Below are 24,941 nucleotides of genomic sequence, written 5' to 3' on the forward strand. Positions count from 1 at the left end.
TAGGAAAAGGAGAAAGGCTGTAGCTCTCACCCAAGCGGCATTGCCCCTTCTAGCAGCTGATCAACATGGGGTGCTGGGAGTCATACTCCAACTAATCGGGTATCAGTGACTCACTGTATTCTGAGGATAGGCCATGGACCTTGAGTCCTGGACAACACCGTTAACCTAGCCAAGAAATGTTCACATGTATGTACCATTCAATAGCTTTCTGATATGCATGCATGTTGCTTCTAACACACATCATATACTTTTGGTTATGTTGGCATCATGTTATAATGATTTTTTATGGTTCTTTTAAACTAGGCAGAATTCACTGATGATCCATCACTGGGATATGTGGATGCTGGGATAACATTTGTCATACACTCTCCAAAGATTCGTCCCAGATTTGATGGCTTGGGTCTACAATGTCCTGCAGGGATGCATGCGCATACTTTAATAAGATATTTTAAGGTACTTACATATTTAATAGAGCTAGAAGCGCGGATGTTATATTTTATTATGCAAATGAATGATTCAAGGAGACCATCTAACGGCAAGAATGTTTCCTGTACATGAATATTCATACCTCTAATTAGATTTACATACATAATATACTATGTTTTAAAAAAAGAAAGAGCAAACACCAGTGGAAAACAGCAGGCTATAAAGCCAATAAATGTCAACATCTAGATATTTGCATAGCTTTGTAGAATACAGCGAGGACCGTATAGGAATCAAGATATTTTAAGGGCAGCTCTTGGTTGCTCTAAAGTTTCATAATACGGTAGGTTGCTATGGCTAATACCAATGCAAGTTCCTCTACTTACAAACATGAAGTAAATGTTTATAAAGTACATTAACCCCTTAAGGACCCAGACATTTTTTACCTTTAGGACGAGGCCATTTTAAGCAAATCTGACATGTGTCACTTTATGTGGTAATAATAACTTTAAAACGCTTTTACTTATCCAGGCCATTCTGAGATTGTTTTCTTGTCACATTGTTTTCTCGTCATATTGTACTTCATGACAGTGGTAAAATTGAGTAAAAAAAAATTCATTTGCACATTTCCAAATTTAAATGTCTCTACTTTTATAATAGATAGTAATAACTCCAAAAATAGTTATTACTTTACATTCCCCATATGTCTACTTCATGTTTGGATTATTTTGTGAATGCCATTTAATTTTTGGGGGACGCTAGAAGGCTTAGAAGTTTAGAAGCAAAGCTTTAAATTTTTCAGAAAATTTCCCAAACCCACTTTTTAAGGACCAGTTCAGGTCTGAAGTCACTTTGTGAAGCTTACATAATAGAAACCACCCAAAAATGACCCCATTTTATAAACTACACCCCTCAAGGTATTCAAAACTGATTTGACAAACTTTGTTAACCCTTTAGGTCTTCCACAAGAATTAATGGAAAATGGAGATGAAATTTCAGAACTAAAAAAAAAATATGAAAGGTCCTCTTTTAGTCACCAGAGTTGTCCACTAACTATATACAAATTCAAAATCTACTATAAAAAAGGAACATTTTGAGAAGTATGTTTCCTATCCTAAAGGGAATTAAGAAAATGAAAATACTTAAATATTACTTTATTATATATATTCCCAAATATCTTTCATTATATATAATGGCTCCTTTTGTCTGGGGAGCAATCATCAGGGGAAACAAAATGGCCGCTGTCCCATTAGTCCACACAAAACCTGTCCTGATCTGCGATAAGCTCTGCCCCTGTACACAGTAGGATGTATGCTGCCTGCCACTCATCCTAAATGAGAAGGAGGGATCCACACCAGCGCTGATTCAAGAGAATTGACAAGTTTTGTGTAATTAGCACTCCTGGTCAGAGTAAGGCTGTTTCCACATGATCTGATTTTCATAAAATCACGGCACGAAAACTAGGTATTTTGCGACACTTTTTTTTGTAAATTAAATCGTGTAGAAACAGCATTACTCTGACCAGGAGTGCTGATTGGACTAAAACCTGTCAGTCAATAGCACAGACAGGATCTCCTTCAATGAGGAAGCTCTGCTAGAAGGATTGCTGCCTGTGTGATCAGTCTGGAGCCCAGCCCTGCTGATCGAGGGGGAGGAGCCTAGCTCAGGACCTGGGGACACAACTAGCAATACAGAGGGCCATTAGGTGAGGAAGGAATCTACATGTATTGTAATTGTTTTAAAAAAGTGCCTTCATGCAGGAAAGGGCATATATGTAAAAGTGCCTGCATGTATGACAGTGTGTATATGTAAGAGTGCCTGCATGTATGACAGTGTGTGTATGTAATAGTACCTGCAAGTATGACAGTGTGTGTATGAAAGGGGGCCTGCATGTATGACAGTGTGTGTATGTAATAGTACCTGCAAGTATGACAGTGTGTGTATGAAAGGGTGCCTGCATGTATGACAGTGTGTGTATATAAAAATGCCTGCATGCATGACAGTGTGTGTATGAAAGGGTGCCTGCATGCAGGAAAGTGTGTATATGTAAGAGTACCTGCATGTATGACAGTGTGTGTATGTAAGAGTGCCTGTATGTAGGAAAGTGTGTATATGTAAGGGTGCCTGCACGCATGTGTAGAAGTATGTGTGCAACAGAGTTATGTTTATGTATCTATGCATAGAGCTTGGTTCTGTTACCTTATCTAAGTACAGAGCTTGGTATTGTTATGGTATCTAAGTACTGAGCTTGAATGGGGTGCCTAAGTTCAAATTATTGAGGCCAAACTACAGGGGTGCTGTTAAAAGGAAAAAAGGAAAAAAAAAAAAAAAAACACTTAAACTCACCATCCTGATCACTATTTGATCCACTACCAATACCCTGTTTTCTTCGTCGGGCTGCAGCTGGGACATAATGTTTTGGCTGCCACGGTAAAATGCCTGTGTACTGCACCCAATAATTGTAGTGGATGGCACTCCTTATGCGACTGTTGGTGCTCAGTGGAAGTGATCAATTAGATTTATGAAGTAACCACGGCACTCATTTGGATGATCTAGAGATAATTCATTTATTTAATTGTCCATCCCAAAGTGATCTTTTTAAATAATGGCCAACGTTTCAGTCCACCAGGACCTTGTTCACAGCCTTGTCGTTATAGATCCAGTGGTATCGGGAGGACGTTGGCCATTATTTAGAAAGATCACTTTGGGATGGACAATTAAATAAATGAATTATCTCTAGATCATCCAAATGAGTGCCATGGTTACTTCATAAATCTGTGTACTGCACCCGACTGCTGTAAGTAATCACTGGCCTCAGTGGTGTACAGCACCTTCACTGGGGCATTTGCCAAACTGACCCGAGTCTATAAGGAGCATATCAGTTCCTGGTGGGAGGTTCAGGGTCTAGAAAATTATATTAAACAGGGGATTGTACCCCATGGTCTCCGTATATCCCTCACCCCATCTAGTCGGATTAGGAATCCAGACCTATTAAAGAAGTGGGAGAGGGAGGCCACCAATAGCTCCCTGAGGTTCATGCAAATACTATTGGAGGAGGAGAGGGGGCTACTCGCAAGAGTAGAGAGTAATCTAGCTGACCAAATCGAGACAACAAAAGTTTCAGCAAGAAGCCGACTTCAGTACTAAAGAAAACCAGCTGCAGAACACCATTGAGAGGTACCAATACCACCTTAAGGAACGAAAGCATAGACAGTTTTCTAGGGACTCTCAGGATTTTAGGGAGAACAAAGCTTATCTGTTCCTAACCAATCCTGACAACTCCCAAAGAACAGACGTTTCCAATAGCGAGAGAACAGATACCCTAGGACTAGGGGACGAGGACGTGGTAATTTCAGATCTAGGCGCCGGGGCGGCCAGGGCAGCCGCTACAACGCGTACCAGTCAAACAATCAGGCGCAATGTGCGCCTTCTGGTCCACAGCCATCTGTCCCACAGCCATCATCATCTGCCTCTTTTTTTTAGAGCAAACCATGCACTATCTGCTACGGAATCGAAGCACCATTCCCCCGCCCAACCAATAGGGCCTACTGTGGACAAATTGGTTATTAACCTATCATCACGTTCCTTAACAGAAATAGAGACTAGAGTACTGAGACAAGGCTTATCCTTTGTCCCTACAACTCAATTTGACCTTTTCCGCTGGACTAAGGATCTCCACTTGTTCGCCCGCAAGCTGAAGTGGCACAAACACTTTAAGCTTAGGGACAAAAAAGAAAGCCGTGAGTTAGGCGTACCGATGGAGATCCTGAGTGATGTACATCTTCTGTTTAACCTGGACATCATACCAGATAACCCCGATGGCACAGGCCCTTTCACAGACCTCAAAAACAGAAGCACCAAAATGCCTCCAGTGGGGATATCTGATGTATTGATGTTTTCCTAAAACAGACCATCACCGAATTGTTTGGGATAATGCCAAATCAAATGAGGTCTAACTGCAGTAGGAAGGAGAGACAGGCAATAAAAGAGCTATCAAAAGATAGCAATATCATGATCAAGCACTCAAGAGGGGTAATGTGGTCATCTTAGATACCCCAGCCTATCAGGACATGTGCCTCACGTTACTCAGTGACAGACAAGGCTATGAGGTATTATCATCTGACCCCACCCCCAGTCAGGATCTCTCTTAGGAACTAAGAGAGATCCTGACGAAAGCCAAAATGGACAGACTCATTAGCAGTGACAAATTCGAATTCCTCTACCCAGCGCATCCGATAATGGCAACCTTTTACTGCCTACCCAAGGTCCATAAGGGCACTGTGCCCCTTAGGGGTCGGCCGATTGTATCGGGGGTAGGCAGTCTGCCGCAGAACAGCGGGATTTATGTGGATCGTATACTGGGCCTGTTTGTGCAGTCCCTTCCCTCCTACGTGAGAGACACAGGTGACCTACTCTCCAAACTAGAGAACCTTAACCTAGAACCCAGTTGGTTCTTGGCATCAATTGATGTTGAGGCCCTGTACTCTTCCATCCCCCATGATAAGGGTCTTCTAGCCACTGCACATTTCCTAAGAGCAATAACGAGCTGGTCCTCCATCTCCTGAATTTCGTGCTTACAAGTAATTGTTTCCTCTTTGACGGTCGTATATACCCCCAGCTCAGGGGCACCGCGATGGGCAGTTCCTAAGCGCCATCTTATGCGAATTTGCTCCTGGGCTGATGGGAAGAGACCATTGTCTTTGGGGATGCACCCTGCTGGTACACGGAGTACATCATCCTCTGGGCCCGCTACATAGATGACATCTTCATTCTGTGGAGCAGGTCAGAGGATGACTTTGGGAAGCTGGTGGATGAGCTCAACCACAATACCATCAATCTCAAATTTACTTTGACTATTGTACGCAACAATCTCCCATTCCTGGATATATGTATATCCAGGGATGTTAAGGGGGGTTTGCAGACCACTATATACCTTAAGGAGACATCGACGAACTCACTGCTTCGATGGGACAGTTGCCATCCTGTCCCATTGAAGCGGGGGATTCCTGTCGGCCAATATCTAAGGCTTAAACGAAACTGCTCGGACCAACAGGAGTTTAAACGTCAGGCAAATGAGCTAAGAAAACGTTTCCGGGAACGAGGATACCCATAAATACATTGAGAAAGGCCTATCAGAGAGCACGACAGATGACAGGCACTACACTGTTTTATCCAACTGTGGGCCCGAAAGTTGAGCGACAAAACAAACTACGAGTTATTAATACATTCGACTCAGCGGCCACACAAATCAAAGAGATTCTGGGACGGAATTGGGATACACTCCTGATGGACCCGGATCTGGCCGATGGGGTCAGCCTCCATCCATCAGTGACCTTCAGGAGAGGGACCAATCTTAGAGACCAATTTGTCCAAAGCCAGTACAACCCACCTAAAAAAAGGACGTGGCTGGACAGACCAGTCATTGGATGTTTTAAGTGCAGTCACTGTATTTTTTGCAAGTTTGTCACTCAGTGTAAATCCCTAACATTGGACCCTACGGCTTTACCCACCAGTGATTTTATTAATTGTCGCACCACAGGGGTTATTTACCTCCTCACCTGCGAGTGCGGAATGAGATATGTGGGTAAGACCCGTAGGGAACTATGGGTACGTATAGGCGAGCACATGGGCGACATTCGCAACAACAGAGATACCCCAGTGGCAAGACACGTCCACTCTACCCATGGATGACGGGCATCAGCGGTAACATTCTTAGGCCTAGAACTGATCAGGAAGCCACTACGAGGGGGGGATTGGGACAAAAGTATCCTCCAGAAAGAATGCTGGTGGATATTCAAATTGAAAACCACCTACCCCCAGGGTCTGAATGATCAGCTACAATTTGGCTGCTATTTGTGACCCACACTGATGCCCGTCAACCCACTATACCATCTGCCTGAGCACTGGATGGGGTGATTGGGTGAGAGGACTATAGCGCATCTATATCACCGTAATGTGCCCCAGCCCACTATTTATTCACCCCTCCAATTATCATGGGGTTTCTCCCTATCTCTTTAGTCATCTATTCCTAACAAGGGTCATCTGAAGTTATCACCCCATTTGAATGAGCAGCGGACACTAGCACGTGTCATTAAAGCTTATACACACTGTCTATATCCGTGGATCTGACTGCCAATTAAGTCCCCGTTCAGGTCCCATCGGCCCCTCCCACCTCTTCTGGACAGCCGCCGCTGCGCTCTGCCACTCTCATGCCCCCATGTTATGACGCTCATGAGGCGCGGTGAGGCTGCGCCGCTAATGGGCTGCCCTTCTGGCAGGTGCGCATGCGCAAGTGAGTATGCGGCCGGCCGCGTCACGTGACATATACATAATCACGTGGGCATGCGCTTAGCCACCCTTCCCCTTCCATTTAAACTTAACAGCGTGCTCGGACACGCTGTCAGACGCCGGCAGACGGGCGGTACACTTATCTGCCCTGCCGTACCCCATAGTGAATGCCACACGCGCTCCATGCAAAAAAGTGAGTAACTCATCATCACATGCCATTATATTGAGTTGAAGCGACCATTCCAACCTGATTCTTCCTTTGTTGATGTCTTTCACTTTATAGGAATCTGGGTTGATTTGGACTACAAAAGTCCTACTAAGTCTGCGCCATCTCAATTTACCCCTCCCCCCTGCATCTGTTATAACTATACAGCTGGTCTGAGAGCGGAGGCCCGTACTCTACCTAAGACCCTTGTCCCCTGACGAGTTAAGGGGTCTTCCATAGGTAGAGGCCCTTATTTTCCTTAGAGTAGGATATATTCTCAAACGAAACGTGTAGGGCCATTGAGTATATCTCCACAATAGTTCTCCACCTTCATATAGTAGATAACCCGGGTTTGCAAGCCCCTAATAGGGCCACTCCCCTGTCCCCACAGGGCTACCTAGGGTTATCTATTTTAGGGTAAGGTTCTGGACGGGGCCACCCCTTGCAGGGATAGGACCCCGTGTTAGGAGGCACTTTAGGGCATAACAGGCCAAGTAGGGCAATAACAGGGACAGACTTTCCCTGTGGCCCTCTCGCATAAAGTTACCACCAACTGGAGGACGTATCCAGATGTGAGAACACCTCTCCTTGGGTATTGGACTTGGCGGTCCTGTTCATCCACCACCGGTAAGATCCACCCCTTTTTTCGCCTCATGGCATGCTTATAGACCTTTGACACACTGCCACGGTCTGCATCCTGTTTATGTTTATAGGTCATATAGTCCAACTTCCGCCCCGCCTAGAGGCGTGGATGTGGACTTGACCATCAGGAGACCTGTCACTCCAGGTTCCCTGCTGTTGTTTTTTTTGTTTGTCTGTAAGGGGTTTCCTTCCCATTTTTCGGATCTTAATTTATCCTAATAAAAGTTAGGTTTTAATACGTTACTACCCCACCTTTTTTTCACAATGTATAGCACCAAGGCCAGCGATTAGCTGCAGCTGTCATGTGCGCTATTACACTATAGCTTCCAATATAAAGGATTATTTTAAGGAATGTTGATGCAAATCGGAAAACCCCCTTAACTGTCAATATTTGTATGAAACTATAGAGTGGGCCCCTAGGGTTACTTCTACTGGTGGACCCTTGACACCCCAGCAGTGGCGGATCCAGGGGGGGGGGGGGCACAGGGAGATGAGCGCTTCCATTGTGGAAGCACTCATCTCCATAGTCATCTGTATCGCCGTCCACTGATGTCTATGCTGCGGCAGTGGAGGGAGAGGCGTGTCTCTTTCCCTGCCGACTAAATGCGCAGGGGGGTCCCGTGACCCCCCCATGTCGGCGATCGCCGCAAACCGCAGGTCAATTCAGACCTGCGGTTTGCAGCTTTTTATTGTGCGGCAGCAGCGGTGGTGCCATCGGGTCCACATGGGGCTCTGGGGGGGACCCGATGGCATTGAAGGCAGAGCGATGCCTTCCTGAGGCATCTGCGCTGCCTTCCGGTGATGAGCCTGTGAGATCCAGCCCCCTGGATCTCACAGGCCGGAAGCTGTATGAGTAATACTCACTGTATTACTCATACAGCCAATGCATTCCAATACAGAAACATTGGAATGCATTGTAAAGGATCAGACCTCCAAAAGTTCAAGTCCCTAAATGGGACAAAAAATAAAGTGAATAAAAAGTTGAAAAAAAAAGTTTTCCCCCCCAAAAATTTAAAGTTTCAACAAAAAATTACCAAAAAAGGCCTTTTCCCCAAATAATGTAAATGTCACGGCTGAGGATGGGAGAAACCCTTAGCCGTGAGATGCCAGGTGTTGTAAAGGCTACTCGGCCATGCAAACAGGATAGGGAGCAGGTCACCTCCTACAGCGTCCCTACCCTGACCCTAACTCCTAACCTGCATGGGCCGACCTTAAAGGTAGGAGGACCCATGCGCAGGAACCTCGGAGCCCTGTCTTACCCTCCGCAGATCCCTGCGCTAGGAGCTGGGTAAGACGACCTACTCCTCCTAGGCACGGAGGAGCAGGAGTCTCAACGGCCAAGCTGTTGGGAAAAGGGGAACTCATAAACAGCTATACGGGAATGGCAGGCGAACAAGAAGTTCCACCAACCTGCCACAGCCTTGCTGACTGGATCCCTAAGAAGACTGGAATCCAGAACCGTATGCTGCACCAAATACAAAGGAAAGTCCCAACAGAATATAACATACAACATAAACACACAGGCAAACTAAAACATAAACTTAGACCTATGACCACAGTGGTGGCTCTCACTGGCAGATAGCAACACAGGAGGCTGCTCCAGCTAGCAAGGCTGAAGCAACCTACTGAGCCATGCAAAAGGCCCAGGCTTTATAGGCCAAGAAGCCACACCCAACGGAAGGACACACCCAGTGACATCACACACACTGGGAAGGGAGTTAACCCTTCCAACACCACAGGAGGAAACTCACAAACATACAGGGGAAGTGTCCAACAAACATCACACACTGTGGCTGTTGCCGCTGGCAACGACATGGATGGCAACCCTGTCCTGGGAGTCAGCCCGAAGGCCGGGACAGTGCCACCACAAGTACACAATACCGCCAAACGTTGCCACGGACAACCACAGTGAGGGGAAAGGTGTCAGTGCACACCACACATACTACCCAAGTGCACACAGACAAACAACAGTGCATAAATACACACGCACCTAACAGAAAGGTTGTTAGGTGCAACCGCATGCAACTGCAGCAAGCTGCCTAGCCACGCTCAGGCTGCTGCTGCACATACACATGAGACAAACAGTTGCCCGCGGCAACCACAAGTTAGGTCACACGCCAGCGGCCCTCACCTGTGGTTTAAACCCACACGAAACCGCAGGCAACCGCATGCGGTTAGAGAGTCACGGTCATAGCCATGGCCGTGACAGTAAAAACTATTTTTTTAAAATAGGCAGAAAAAAATAGACATATTAGGTATCGCCGCGTGCGTATCGACCGGCTCTACAAACAAACCGTAAAAAACAAACAAAAAAAAACTGTGCTAAATAAACCATTTTTAGGTCACCTTACATCACAAAAAGTACAACAGCAGGCGATCAAAAAGGCGTACGCCCACCAAAATAGTACCAATCTAACCGTCACCTCATCCCGCAAAAAATGAGCCCCTACCTGAGACAATCACCCAAAAAAAAAAATATATGGCTCAGAATATGGAGACATAAAAACATGATTTTTTTTGTTTTAAAAAGGCTGTTATTGTGTAAAACTTACATAAATAAAAAAAGTATACATATTTGGTATCGCCGCATCCGTATCAACCGGCTCTATAAAAATATCACATGACCTAACCCCTCTGATGAACACCGTAAAAATTAAAATAAAAAATGTGCTAAATAAACAATTTTTTGTCACCTTACATCACAAAAAGTGTAATAGCAAGCAATCAAAAAGTCATATGCACCCCCAAATAGTGCCAATAAAACTGTCATCTTATCCCGCAAAAATCATATCCTACCCAAGATAATCGCCCAAAAACTGAAAAAACTATGGATCTCAGACTATGGAATCACTAAAACATGATTTTTCTGGTTTCAAAAATGAAATCATTGTGTAGAACTTACATAAATATAAAAAAGTATACATATTAGGTATCGCCGCGTCCATAATAAGTTACTCTATAAAAATATCACATGACCTAACCCCTCAGGGGAACACCGTAAAATAATTAAAATAAAAACGGTGTAAAAAAGCAATTTTTGGTCATCTTACATTACAAAAAGTGTAATAGCAAGCGATCAAAAAGTCATATGCACCCCTTAATAGTGCTAATCAAGCCGTCATCTCATTCCACAAAAAATGAGACCCTACCTAAGATAATCGCCCAAAAACTAAAAAAACTATGGCTCTCAGACTATGGAGACACTAAAACATGTTTTTTTTGTTTCCAAAATGAAATCATTGTTTAAAACTTACATAAATAAAAAAAATGTATGCATATTAGGTATCGCCGCGTCCGGGACAACCTGCTCTATAAAAATACCGCATGATCTAACCTGTCAGATGAATGTTGTAAATAACCAAAAAAATCTATTTCTTGTTACCTTGCCTCACAAAAAGTGTAATATAGAGCAACCAAAAATCATATGTACCCTAAACTAGTACCAACAAAACTTCCACCCTATCTCGTAGTTTCTAAAATGGGGTCACTTTTTTGGAGTTTCTACTCTAGGGGTGCATCAGGGAGGCTTCAAATGGGACATGGTGTCACAAAAAACAGTCCAGCAAAATCTGCCTTCCAAAAACCGTATGGCATTCCTTTCCTTCTGCGCCCTGCCGTGTGCCTGTACAGCAGTTTATGACCACATATGGGGTGCTTCTGTAAACTACAGAATCAGGGCCATAAATATTGAGTTTTATTTGGCTGTTAACCCTTGCTTTGTAACTGGAAAAAAAATATTAAAATGGAAAATCTGCCAAAAATGTGAAATTTTGAAATTGTATCTCTATTTTCCATTAATTCTTGTGGAACACCTAAAGGGTTCACAACGTTTGTAAAATCAGTTTTGAATACCTTGAGGGGTGTAGTTTCTAGAATGGGGTCATTTTTGGGTGGTTTCTATTATGTAAGCCTCACAAAGTGACTTCAGACCTGAACTGGTCCTTAAAAAGTTCCCCCAAAAATAAAATGTCATTCCCAAAATGATCCTAACATGAAGTAGACATATGGGGAATGTAAAGTAATAACTATTTTTGTAGGTATTACTATGTATTATAGAAGTAGAGAAATTAAAACTTGGAAATTTGCTAATTTTTGACTCCATTTTACCACTGTCATGAAGTACAATATGTGACGAAAAAACAATCTCAGAATGGCCTGGATAAGTCAAAGCGTTTTAAAGTTATTACCACTTAAAGTGACACTGGTCAGATTTTTAAAAAAATGGCCTGGTCCTTAAGGAGTTAAAAGGGTTTTCCAGCTTTTTGAACATGTTTAATTATCAACAGCAGCTTGTTTTACCTGTTCACAAAATCATACTCACATGATCCTCACCACTTTGTTCCATCTCCCTGGGTCCATGACTCTCTTCAGTGGTCTTCTGGTCCCCATCCTGCAAACTTCTTTATGGATGGATGGATTTACGCCACTGCAGCCAATGACTGGACTTAGCAGGGATATGCCACTTGGGAACACGTCACTGCTGAGTCCAGTCATTGGCTGCAGTAGTGCGCGTGATCCTGTTCATACAGAAGTGTACAGGACAGGGACAGGAAGAACACTGAAGGGAGCCAGGGAACTGGAAATGAAGCTGGGGGAAATGGCTGAGTATGATTTTTTACAACCGGTAGAACACACTGCTATTGATATTGATATTGCTATTTAAAAAAGCCAAAAAGCTGCGAAAAGTTGAAACCCCTTTAAATAAAATAATGGCTGTCTGCTATTTTTGCTAATGAATTAACCTCAGGATTCATTTTCTTTGACCTTTCATAATTGTGGTCTCCTTCCCCTTTCAAACCACTAAATTAGATCATCTATTTTGTACAAATTTCAGACAATTACTCAGGAATATCCCTGGGGTGAATGTAATCCTGATTTGGTACTGGCATATGATGAAGTCTACAGCACTTACGGATGCCTTCAAGAATGCAAGTCTGCTCACATACAAGATAAATGTGGATGTCTGCCTTTTCTGCTGCCAGGTAACATAGAAACATAGAAACATAGAATGTGTCGGCAGATAAGAACCATTTGGCCCATCTAGTCTGCCCAATATATCTGAATCCTATGAATAGTCCCTGGCCCTATCTTATATGAAGGATAGCCTTATGCCTATCCCATGCATGCTTAAACTCCTTCACTGTATTTGCAGCTACCACTTCTGCAGGAAGGCTATTCCATGCATCCACTACTCTCTCAGTAAAGTAATACTTCCTTATATTACTTTTAAACCTTTGCCCCTCTAATTTAAAACTGTGTCCTCTTGTGGTAGTTTTTCTTCTTTTAAATATGCTCTCCTCCTTTACCGAGTTGATTCCCTTTATGTATTTAAAAGTTTCTATCATATCCCCTCGGTCTCTTCTTTCTTCCAAGCTATACATATTAAGGTCCTTTAACCTTTCCTGGTAAGTTTTATCCTGCAATCCATGTACTAGTTTAGTAGCTCTTCTCTGAACTCTCTCTAGAGTATCTATATCCTTCTGGAGATATGGCCTCCAGTACTGCGCACAATACTCCAAGTGAGGTCTCACCAGTGTTCTGTACAGCGGCATAAGCACTTCACTCTTTCTACTGCTTATACCTCTCCCTATACATCCAAGCATTCTGCTTGCATTTCGTGCTGCTTTATTACATTGTCTTCCCACCTTTAAGTCTTCTGAAATAATTACTCCTAAATCCCTTTCCTCAGATACTGAGGTCAGGACTGTGTCAAATATTCTATATTCTGCCCTTGGGTTTTTACGCCCCAGGTGCATTATCTTGCACTTATCCACATTAAATTTCAGTTGCCAGAGTTCTGACCATTCTTCTAGTTTTCCTAAATCCTTTTCCATTTGGCGTTTCCCTCCAGGAACATCAACCCTGTTACATATCTTTGTGTCATCAGCAAAAAGACAAACCTTACCATCGAGGCCTTTTGCAATATCACTTATGAAGATATTAAACAAAATTGGTCCCAGTACAGATCCCTGTGGAACCCCACTGGTAACATGACCTTATTTTGAATGTTCTCCATTGACTACCACCCTCAGTTGTCTGTCACTCAGCCACTGCCTAATCCACTCAACAATATGGGAGTCCATGCTCAATGACTGCAGTTTATTGATAAGTCTTCTGTGTGGGACAGTGTCAAAAGCCTTACTAAAATCTAGATATGCGATGTCTACTGCACCTCCACCGTCTATTATTTTAGTCACCCAGTCAAAAAAATCTATAAGATTTGTTTGACATGATCTCCCTGAAGTAAACCCATGTTGTTTTTCATCTTGCAATCCATGGGATTTTAGATGTCTGTCTGTAACAGTGTTTATTAGTGTTGATCGACCACCATAGTGCTCGGGTCCTCGGGGGCTTGGGCTGAACACATCGGGATGCTCGGGAGCTCGGTATAATGGAAGTCAATGGGAGAACCCGAGCACTAAACCAGGCACCCCCTGCTCTGAAGAGGGGAGGGTGCCTGGTTCATAGGAAAAGTTCAGAAATTGATGGAAACACCACCGAAATGGTTGGGGAACAGCATGGGGAGGATGTCTGGATGCATCTTGGACTTCCAGGTCGCTGCTGGGAACGATGTTGTCTGAGTAGTACGTCACTTTTACAGACAGACAATAATGCGCACCGAACCGAAGATAAAATTTATTTTAGATGAAAAATTGGTAGGAAACATTCTTTCCTGTATATTTACTTGTAAATAAAGTGCAAGTGCTGCCAAAAACGGGCACTCATTCACATTGTGGTCCAATTGTTTAGATAGTGGGACTCCTACACTCATAAAGCCTATACACTAAGTGAAAGGGCTGCCAAAAATTACAAGGAACTGGCACTACAATACACCCTTTGTTACACATAAAGGAGGGCATCATACACAGCCTTGAAAAATTATGATTGATGGCCTGCTGGTGACCCTTAAAAACATTTGGAGCAAGGGCATGCTGATCTGGCCATCAAAAACATTGGTGAGGGCCTGCTGCCGCTTTGGTGACTCTAGAAAACCTGGGGCCGATCGCACGTCCCCGTGACGGCGATGATCCATTCAGATGTCTGTCCTCTCAACTTTTATTTACAGCGCAAACCATGGTGACTACGGGTAACAATGAATCAGGGTTCGATTCTGGAGAGTGAGCCTGAGAAACAGCTACGGCTACCACATCCAAGCAAGGCACCATGCGCGCAAATTACCTATTAGGTATAATTAGGTGAGGGCCTGCAGGTGATCTTACCCTGTAAAAGATTTTAGGTGCGGGCCTTCAGGTGAGCTGACCCTGTAAAAGATTTTAGGTGCGGGTCTGCTGGTGAGCTGACCCTCTAAAAGGTTGTAGGTGAGGGCCTGCAGGTGAGCTGACCCTCTAAAACATTATAAGCGAGGGCCTGCTGGTGAGCTGACCCTCTAAAACATTATATGCGAGGGCCTGCTGGTGAGCTGACCCTCTAAACAATTATATGCGAGGGCCTGCTGGTGAGCTGGCCCTGTAAAACATTATATGCGAGGGCCTGCTGGTGAGCTAACCCTATTAAAATCTATATGCGAAGGCCTGCTGGTGAGCTGACCCTGTAAAACATTATATGTGAAGGGCATATATACGAGGGCATTATATGTGACGAATAAGCATGTGTTGATATGATGGAAGAGGAGAAGGAGGATGAGAAAAGGAAGATTCAACCATATACCCTTGTTTGTGATGGAAGGGGTGCATGGGAATACAGTGTATTCAGTACATTATAAACAACACATTTAAAGTGTCTTTATGTTCATCAACTTTCCTCTGGTGGAGTAATGGTCAATCCAGGCCTTGTTCATTTTTATAAGAGTCAACCTGTCAGCATTTTCAGTTGACAGGCGGATACGCTTATCTGTTATAATGCCACCAGCAGCACTTAATACCCGCTCAGACAAAATGCTGGCAGAAGGGCAGGCCAGCACCTCCAAGGTGTAAAGCGCCAGTTTGTGCCATGTGTCCAGCTTGGACACCCAATAGTTGTAAGGCACTGAGGGATCATTGAGGATGTTGACACGGTCTGCTATGTACTCCTTCATCATCTTCCAAAATGTTTCCCTCCTTGTGACACTAGGCCGAGCATTAGGGTTAGGGTGATGGCGGGGTGTCATGAAACTGTCCCAGGCTTTGGAGAGTGTTGCCCTGCCTCTGTTGGAACTGCTGTGTGTTCCCCTTGTCTCCCCTCCTCGGTTGGCCAAGGAACTACGAACTCTGCTGCCAGCGTTGTCAGATAGAAATTTTTGGAGCAATTTTTCAACAAGGATCTTCTGGTGTTGCACCGTTTTGTTCATTCTCTCCACTAGAGGAATGAGAGATGAGAAGTTCTCTTTGTAGCGGGGGTCGAGAAGGGTGAACAATCAGCAATCCGTGTTGTCTAAAATGCGTATAACGCGTGGGTCGCTGGAAAGGCAGCCTAACATGAAGTCAGCCATCTGTGCCAGAGTACCAACAGGCAAAACTTTGCTATCATCATCAGGAGGATCACTCTCAATCTCCTCATCCTCTTCCTCCTCTTCTACCCACCCACGCAGAACAGATTGAATTAAACTTCCATGGGTATTACCCTCTGTAGCGGAGGCAGCCGTCTCCTGCTCCTCCTCCTCTTCATCGTCCAATTCGCGCTGAGAAGATGAACAGAGGGTGGTCTGGCTATCACCCTGTGTAATGTCTCCCCCCATTTCCACCTCTTCCACATGCAAAGCGTTGTCTTAAATTGTGAGCAGCGAAAGTTTGAGTAGACACAGAAGTGGGATGGTTACACTAATAATAGCGTTATCGCCGCTCACCATCTGTGTTGATTCCTCAAAGTTTCTTAAAACCTCACAGAGGTCAGACATCCATGCCCAGTCCTCTCTTGTAAAAAGCGGAAGCTGACTGAAAAGGCGATGACCATGTTGCAGCAGGTATTCCACTACTGCCTTCTGCTGCTCACAAAGCCTGGCCAACATGTGGAACTTGGAGTTCCAGCACGTGCTCACGTCGCACAACAGCCAGTGAGCTGGCAATTTCAAGCTCTGCTGCAGCGTTGACAGACCTGCTGAAGCTGTCGATGACTTGCGGAAATGTGCACACACGCGGCGCACCTTCACCAGTATCTCAGGCAAATTGTGGTAGGTTTTGAGAAACCGCTGAACCACAAGGTTGAACATGTGGGCTAGGCATGGTATGTGTGTGAGCTTGCCAAGCTCCAAAGCCGCCACCAAGTTACGGCCGTTATCAGACACAACCATTTCTGGTTGTGGGTTGAGTGGCGAGAACCACAGCTTAGTCTGGTCTTTTATCCCCTGCCACAGCTCTGCGGCGGTGTGCTGTTTGTCCCCTAAGCCTATCATTTTAAGAACGGCCTGTTGCAGCTTCCCCACTGCAGTGCTTCACTGCTGCCAGCTACTGACTGATGTCTGACTGGTGATGCAAGATGATAATTCAGAGGTGGAAGTGGAGGAGGAGGCAGAGGAGGAGAGGGGGTTGCAGCCACTAACGTAGGTGGCGGCAGAAACCCTGATGGAAGTAGGGCCTGCAATTCTTGGCATCGGTAGCACCTGTGTCATCCCAGGGTACGACTCGCTCCCTGTCTCCACAACATTCACCTAGTGTGCCGTCAGGGAAATATAGTGTCCCTGGCAGAATGCATTTGTCCATGTGTCCGTGGTTAAAGGGAACCTGTCACCGGGATTTTGTGTATAGAGCTGAGGACATGGGCTGCTAGATGGCTGCTAGCACATCCGCAATACCCAGTCCCCATAGCTCTGTGTGCTTTTATTGTGTAAAAAAAACGGTTTGATACATATGCAAATTAACCTGAGATGAGTCCTGTTCTGACTCATCTCACCTACAGGACTCATATCAGGTTCATTTGCATATGTATCAAATATTTTTTATTTATTTATTAAAAGCACACAGAGCTATGGGGACTGGGTATTGTGGACGTGCTAGTGGCCATCTAGCAGCCCATGTCCTCAGCTCTATACACAAAATCCCGGTGACAGGTTCCCTTTAAGTGGACCTCCCCAGTAACTGTGTTGGTCAGGGCACGTGTGATGTTACAGGAGGACACATGTTGGTGTAAGGCGGGCACGGCACACCTTGAAAAATAGTGGCTGCTGGGGACTGCGTAATTCATGACGGCCGCCAACATCAGGCTGCAGAAGGGTTTATTGTTTACAAGCCTAAATGGCAACATTTCCAGGGCCAGTAATTTGGAAAGCTGAGCATTTAGTGCTATGGCCTGTGGGTGGGTGACTGAATATTTTCGCTTGCATTCAAAGGCCTGGGGTAAGGACATTTGGAAGTGGATATAGTCGCTGATGGTGCTTGCGAAGGTCCAGGTGCAAGGCGGGAGGCATCCGGGCCTGCATCTTGGACAGGGGATAGGCCAGCACATAACATAGGGGAAGAGGAGGCAGTGGTGTGACCCGCAGACAAATATTGTGGACCCAGCCTTTCGTCCCACTAATTACAGTGCTTGGATGCCATGTGGCCGATCATGCTGGTGGTGGTGAGGTTGCTAGTGTTCACGCCCCGGCTCATTTTCGTATGGCACAAGTAGCAAACTACTATTCTTTTGTCGTCCACACTTTCCTCAAAAAAGCCTCATACTGCGGAACATCTACCCCTTGGCAAAGGAGATTTCCGCAAGGGGGTTCTCCGTGGAACAGTTGCGGGCCTGTGTGGTGTGGCCCGCCTTCTCCCTTTTGCCACCCCACTGCCTCTTCCAGCCTGTTGCGGTGCTGCAGATCCCTCCCCCTCTGTACTGCTGTCCTTGCTCGGCTTTCCACCTTCCCAGGTTGGGTCAGTGACCTCATCGTCCACCACCTCCTCTTCCACGTCCTCACTCTGATAATCCTTCTGATTTGTTGACCTAACCACAACCTCAGTGATTGACAACTGTATCTCATCCTCTTTGTTAACCTCTTAAGACAGTAATTGCGGTTGACTCATTGGCAACTGTGTCTCATCATCATCCACCTCATTAAACACTAATTGCCGTTCCCCACCGTCATGTTCTTGTGACTTTGGATGCTCAAGAGGTTTGGAATCAGGGCACAAGATCTCATGTCCCTTTTCAAGAGTGCTTGGCGAGAGGGCCAAATCAAGGAATGGCGATGAAAAGAGGTCCTCGGAATACCCTAATGTGGGATCACTTGTTTGGCCAGACTGTACATAGTGGGAGGAAGGAGGATCAGGGTGAGGATTGTGTTGACCAGACTCCTGGCTACTGAGACTGGACTTGGTGGAAGACAGGGTGGTGCTTAACCGACTGGAAGCATTATCTGATGCAATCCAACCGAACACCTGGTCGCAGTCGTCTGACAAGAATGGTGTCCTACGCCGCCCTGCAAACTGGGATATGAAGCTAGGTATCGTGGATGATTGTTTTTTTTGTGTTATGGCAGCAGGCACAGTTTCCCCACGCCCAGGGCCACGGCCTCTGTGTGCACCATCAGCATCACGGCCACTTCCCCATCCCTTACTGTTTGCCTTCTTCATTTTAAATGTGATATATGCTTGAAAGTATGTCACACGTACAGTAGCGTAGGATTTGAAGTGTATGCGCAAAAAATTTTACAACGGTATTTGTGATTAGGAAACGTTTTACAGGACAGGTACCACAGGTAATGTCACTGTTCGCAGTGTCTACGGAAAAAGGTACACTGGATGTCACAGATATTTTAGGGATGCGCACACTTTAAAGAGGAGATGTGGCGCGGATAATTTAACTGTCCACAGCAGACACCGTCTAAGGAAAAAGTGCACTAGATGTCACTGATATTTTAGGGATGCGCACACTTTAAACAGGAGATGTGGCGCGGATAATTTAACTGTCCGCAGTGGACACCATCTATGGAAAAAGTGCACTGGATGTCACTGATATTTTTGGGATGCACACACTTTAAACAGGAGATGTGGCGTGGATAATTTAACTGTCCGCAGTGGACACCGTCTCCGGAGAAAGTACACTGGATGTCACTAATATTTTAGGGGTGTGCACACTTTGCACAGGATATATGGCACAAATAATTTAACTGTCCGCAGCGGCCTATTACACGGTATTTAGCACAGGATGTGCTAAAAATATATATTGCTGCTGTTACACACAATAGTCCTTAAAAGGACTTTTGGAACTCTGAAAAGTTTTTTGTATAAAAATCTTCCTATTACACTCCCTACACTCTGTCCCTTCCTATGCACAGCTCTCCCTAAGGCCTCTTTCACACTTGCGTTGTCCGGATCCGGCGTGTACTCCACTTGCCGGAATTACACGCCGGATCCGGAAAAACGCAAGTGTACTGAAAGCATTTGAAGACGGATCCGTCTTCAAAATGCTTTCAGTGTTACTATGGCACCCAGGACGCTATTAAAGTCCTGGTTGCCATAGTAGGAGTGGGGAGCGGGGGAGCAGCATACTTACCATCCGTGCGGCTCCCGGGGCGCTCCAGAATGACGTCAGAGCGCCCCATGCGCATGGATCATGTGATCCATGCGATCACGTCATCCATGCGCCTGGGGCGCCCTGACGTCACTCTGGAGCGCCCCGGGAGCCGCACGGATGGTAAGTATGCTGCTCCCCCGCTCCCCACTACAGTTTACCATGGCTGCCAGGACTTTAGCGTCTCGGCAGCCATGGTAACCATTGAGAAAAAGCTAAACGTCGCATCCGGCAATGCGCCGAAACGACGTTTAGCTTAAGGCCGGATCCGGATCAATGCCTTTCAATGGGCATTCATTCCGGATCCGGCCTTGCGGCAAGTGTTCCGGATTTTTGGTTGGAGCAAAAAGCGCAGCATGCTGCGCTATTTGCTGCGGCCAAAAAACGTTCCGTTCCGGAACGGAAGACATCCTGATGCATCCTGAAGGACGGACTGTCCATTCAGAATGCATTAGGATAATCCTGATCAGTATTCTTCCGGCATAGAGCCCCGACGACGGAACTCTATGCCGGAAGACTATAACGCAGGTGTTAAAGGGCCCTAACACTGAGCAATTTAGCTCAAGATGCGCTACAAACATATATTGCTGCTTTCACACACAATAGTCCTTACAAGGACTTTTGGGTTTCTGAAACGTTTTTGTTTGAAATAAATATTTAATTACACTCCCTACACTATCTGTCCCTTCCTATGCTCAGCCCTCCCTGACTACGAATGAGCCATGCTCGATCAAAAAAATAATTTAATTATTTATAATAATTTTATTTAATTAATAATAACGGATTATGAGGACTAGTAGCGTATATTTGAAGGAGTTCTTCACTTTAGGCAATCTCTTCTTGCTAGTGATATGTAGTGAAACCTGACCCATACAGCGCCACCACAGGGGAAATTTAGCATTACAAATCAATAGTTTGCTTGTGTAAGGCCTCATGCACACGGCCGTTGTTTGGGTCTGCATCCGAGCAGCCGTTTTTGCGGCTCGGGTGTGGACCCATTCACTTCAATGGGGCCGCAAAAGATGCGGACAGCACGTTGCAGTGTTCCGTGGCCCCGCAAAAAAATATAGCATCTCCTATTCTTGTCCGTTTTGCAGACAAGAATAGGCATGTCTACAATGGGCCGCCCGTTCGGTTCCGCAAATTGCGGAAGGCACACGGGCGGCTTCCATTTTTTGCGGATCCGCGGTTTGCAGACCGCAAAAAATGGCACGCTCCTGTGCATGTAGCCTAATGTGTAGGCAGGTCCTACGGAGTGAAGGATGCTTGTTGCAATCATTCTCTACTCTGGTCTAAAGATGAGCATTATGAACAGAGATGTCCTCTATTAAAGGGATATATATATATGTATATATATACACAGTACAGACCAAAAGTTTGGACACACCTTCTCATTCAAAGAGTTTTCGTTATTTTCATGACTATGAAAATTGTAGATTCACACTGAAGGCATCAAAACTATGAATTAACACATGTGGAATTATATACATAACCAAAAAGTGTGAAACAACTGAAAATATGTCATATTCTACAGTCGTGGCCAAAAGTTTTGAGAATTACATAAATATTGGAAATTGGAAAAGTTGCTGCTTAAGTTTTTATAATAGCAGTTTGCATATACTCCAGAATGTTATGAAGAGTGATCAGATGAATTGCATAGTTCTTCTTTGCCATGAAAATTAACTTAATCCCCAAAAAAACTTTCCACTGCATTTCATTGCTGTTATTAAAGGACCTGCTGAGATCATTTCAGTAATCGTCTTGTTAACTCAGGTGAGAATGTTGACGAGCACAAGGCTGGAGATCATTATGTCAGGCTGATTGGGTTAAAATGGCAGACTTGACCTGTTAAAAGGAGGGTGATGCTTGAAATCATTGTTCTTCCATTGTTAACCATGGTGACCTGCAAAGAAACACGTGCAGCCATCAATGCATTGCATAAAAATGGCTTCACAGGCAAGGATATTGTGGCTACTAAGATTGCACCCAGAGGCGTAGCTAGAGTTCTATGGGCCCCGGGGCAAACTTTGAATTGGGCCCCCCCCCCCCCTCCAGTCATACACAGGGGACTGGCATGGCATCAAATCCTTCATAGAGGCCCGGCCTCGGGGGCAAAATCATGAAATATATACAGAGCGGGCAAAAAATGTAATATATACACAGGAGACAAATGTAATATATACACAGGAGACAAATGTAATATATACAGAGGGGGCAAAATGTATATATATACCCTCTGCGCCTGCGATCGTTACGCCCCTGCCTTTATATAAATCCATTTTGCCCCCTCTGTATATATTACATTTGTCCCCTGTGTATATATTACATTTTTTGCCCGCTCTGTATATATTTCAATTTTTTTCACTTTGCCCCTATATATGTCATTATTTTGTCCCCCAGGCTGGGCCCCTATGAAGGATTTGCTGCCATGCCAGTCCCCTGTGTATTACCACTGTGCCATGCTGCCAGGTGCCCCTCTGTGAGTTATGAAGCCAGCGGTGTGTGCACATTTACACACCTTCTCTGAGGAGACTTCTCCACTCCCGTCATCCGGCGTGCGCCGCGGGCCCAAGGGATCCCGCGAGATTACAGCAAGAAAGCAGCGATTGGTGGAGGCAGCGCCGGATTGGTGGAGGCGGGGCCGGGGCCGGATGTAATTCACTGTCAGAGCGCATCGCTGTGCCGCCGGTCAGGCATGACCTGACTGGCCATTATTAAAGTAAGATTAAAAAATGTTAATCACTTGCGTGTGGAGAGCGTGATCATTAGGACTTGCAAGGGGGGCCCTCTGGGCCCCCCTGGCTTAGGGGCCCGGTCGCAACTGCGACCGCTGCGACCCCTATAGTTACGCCACTGATTGCACCTCAATCAACAATTTATAGGATCATCAAGAACTTCAAGGAATGAGGTTCAATTCTTCTTAAGAAGGCTTCAGGGCATCCAAGAATGTCCAGCAAGCACCAGGCTTGTCTCCTAAAGAGGATTCAGCTGCGGGATCGGAGTGCCACCAGTGCAGAGCTTGCTCAGGAACGGCAGCAGGCAGGTGTGAGCGCATCTGCACGCACAGTGAGGCGAAGACTTTTGGAAGATGGCCTGGTGTCAAGAAGGGCAGCAAAGAAGCCACTTCTCTCCAAAAAAAACATCAGGGACAGATTGATCTTCTGCAGAAAATATAGTGAATGGACTGCTGGGGACTGGGGCAAAGTCATATTCTCCGATGAAGCCTCTTTCCGATTGTTTGGGGCATCAGGAAAAAGGCTTGTCCGGAGAAGAAAAGGTGAACGCTACCATCAGTCCTGTGTCATGCCAACAGTAAAGCATGAGACCATTCATGTGTGGGGTTGCTTCTAATCCAAGGGAGTGGGCTCACTCACAATTTTGCCCCAAAACACAGCCATGAATAAAGAATGGTACCAAAACACCCTCCAACAGCAACTTCTTCCAACAATCCAACAACAGTTTGGTGAAGAACAATGCATTTTCCATCATGATGGAGCACCGTGCCATAAGGCAAAAGTGACAACTAAGTGGCTCAGGGACCAAAACGTTGACATTTTGGGTCCTTGGCCCGGAAACTCCCCAGATCTTAATCCCATTGAGAACTTGTGGTCAATCCTCAAGAGGCGGGTGGACAAACAAAAACCCACTAATTCTGACAAACTCCAAGAAGTGATTATGAAAGAATGGGTTGCTATTAGAGTTGAGCGAACACCTGGATGTTCGGGTTCGAGAAGTTCGGCCGAACATCCCGGAAATGTTCGGGTTCGGGATCCGAACCCGATCCGAACTTCGTCCCGAACCCGAACCCCATTGAAGTCAATGGGGACCCGAACTTTTCGGCACTAAAAAGGCTGTAAAACAGCCCAGGAAAGAGCTAGAGGGCTGCAAAAGGCAGCAACATGTAGGTAAATCCCCTGCAAACAAATGTGGATAGGGAAATGAATTAAAATAAAAATTAAATAAATAAAAATTAACCAAAATCAATTGGAGAGAGGTTCCATAGCAGAGAATCTGGCTTCCCGTCACCCACCACTGGAACAGTCCATTCTCAGATATTTAGGCCCCGGCACCCAGGCAGAGGAGAGAGGTCCCGTAACAGACAATCTGGCTTCATGTCAGCAGAGAATTAGTCTGCATGTCATAGCAGAGAATGAGGCTTCACGTCAGCCACCACTGCAACAGTCCATTGGCATATATTTAGGCCCAGCACCCAGGCAGAGGAGGGAGGTCCCGTAACAGAGAATCTGTCTTCATGTCAGCAGAGAATTAGTCTGCATGTCATAGCAGAGAATGAGGCTTCACGTCAGCCACCACTGCAACAGTCCATTGGCATATATTTAGGCCCAGCACACACACAGGCAGAGGAGAGAGGTCCCGTAACAGAGAATCTGGCTTCATGTCAGCAGAGAATCAGTCTGCATGTCATAGCAGAGAATGAGGCTTCACGTCAGCCACCACTGCAACAGTCCATTGGCATATATTTAGGCCCAGCACCCAGGCAGAGGAGGGAGGTCCCGTAACAGAGAATCTGTCTTCATGTCAGCAGAGAATTAGTCTGCATGTCATAGCAGAGAATGAGGCTTCACGTCAGCCACCACTGCAACAGTCCATTGGCATATATTTAGGCCCAGCACCCAGGCAGAGGAGGGAGGTCCCGTAACAGAGAATCTGTCTTCATGTCAGCAGAGAATTAGTCTGCATGTCATAGCAGAGAATGAGGCTTCACGTCAGCCACCACTGGAACAGTCCATTCTCAGATATTTAGGCCCCGGCACCCAGGCAGAGGAGAGAGGTCCCGTAACAGAGAATCTGTCTTCATGTCAGCAGAGAATTAGTCTGCATGTCATAGCAGAGAATGAGGCTTCACGTCAGCCACCACTGCAACAGTCCATTGGCATATATTTAGGCCCAGCACCCAGGCAGAGGAGAGAGGTCCCGTAACAGACAATCTGGCTTCATG

General features: G+C 45.5%; 1 protein-coding gene across 1 annotated transcript in view; it reads left to right on the forward strand.

Annotated features, from left to right (window-relative positions):
* Window positions 1-297: 297 nt before the first annotated feature.
* ASIC5 (acid sensing ion channel subunit family member 5) overlaps window positions 298-24,941 on the forward strand; it is a 56,198-nt gene continuing 31,554 nt past the window's right edge. Inside the window, exons 1-2 of the mRNA XM_044298763.1 lie at window positions 298-453; window positions 12,393-12,540. Of these exons, the coding sequence (XP_044154698.1) occupies window positions 421-453; window positions 12,393-12,540 (181 nt within the window). The 5' untranslated portion in view covers window positions 298-420. The remainder of the gene's footprint in view (window positions 454-12,392; window positions 12,541-24,941) is intronic.

The sequence above is a fragment of the Bufo gargarizans genome, chromosome 1 (genome assembly GCF_014858855.1).
Source record: "Bufo gargarizans isolate SCDJY-AF-19 chromosome 1, ASM1485885v1, whole genome shotgun sequence".
NCBI lineage: Eukaryota > Metazoa > Chordata > Amphibia > Anura > Bufonidae > Bufo > Bufo gargarizans.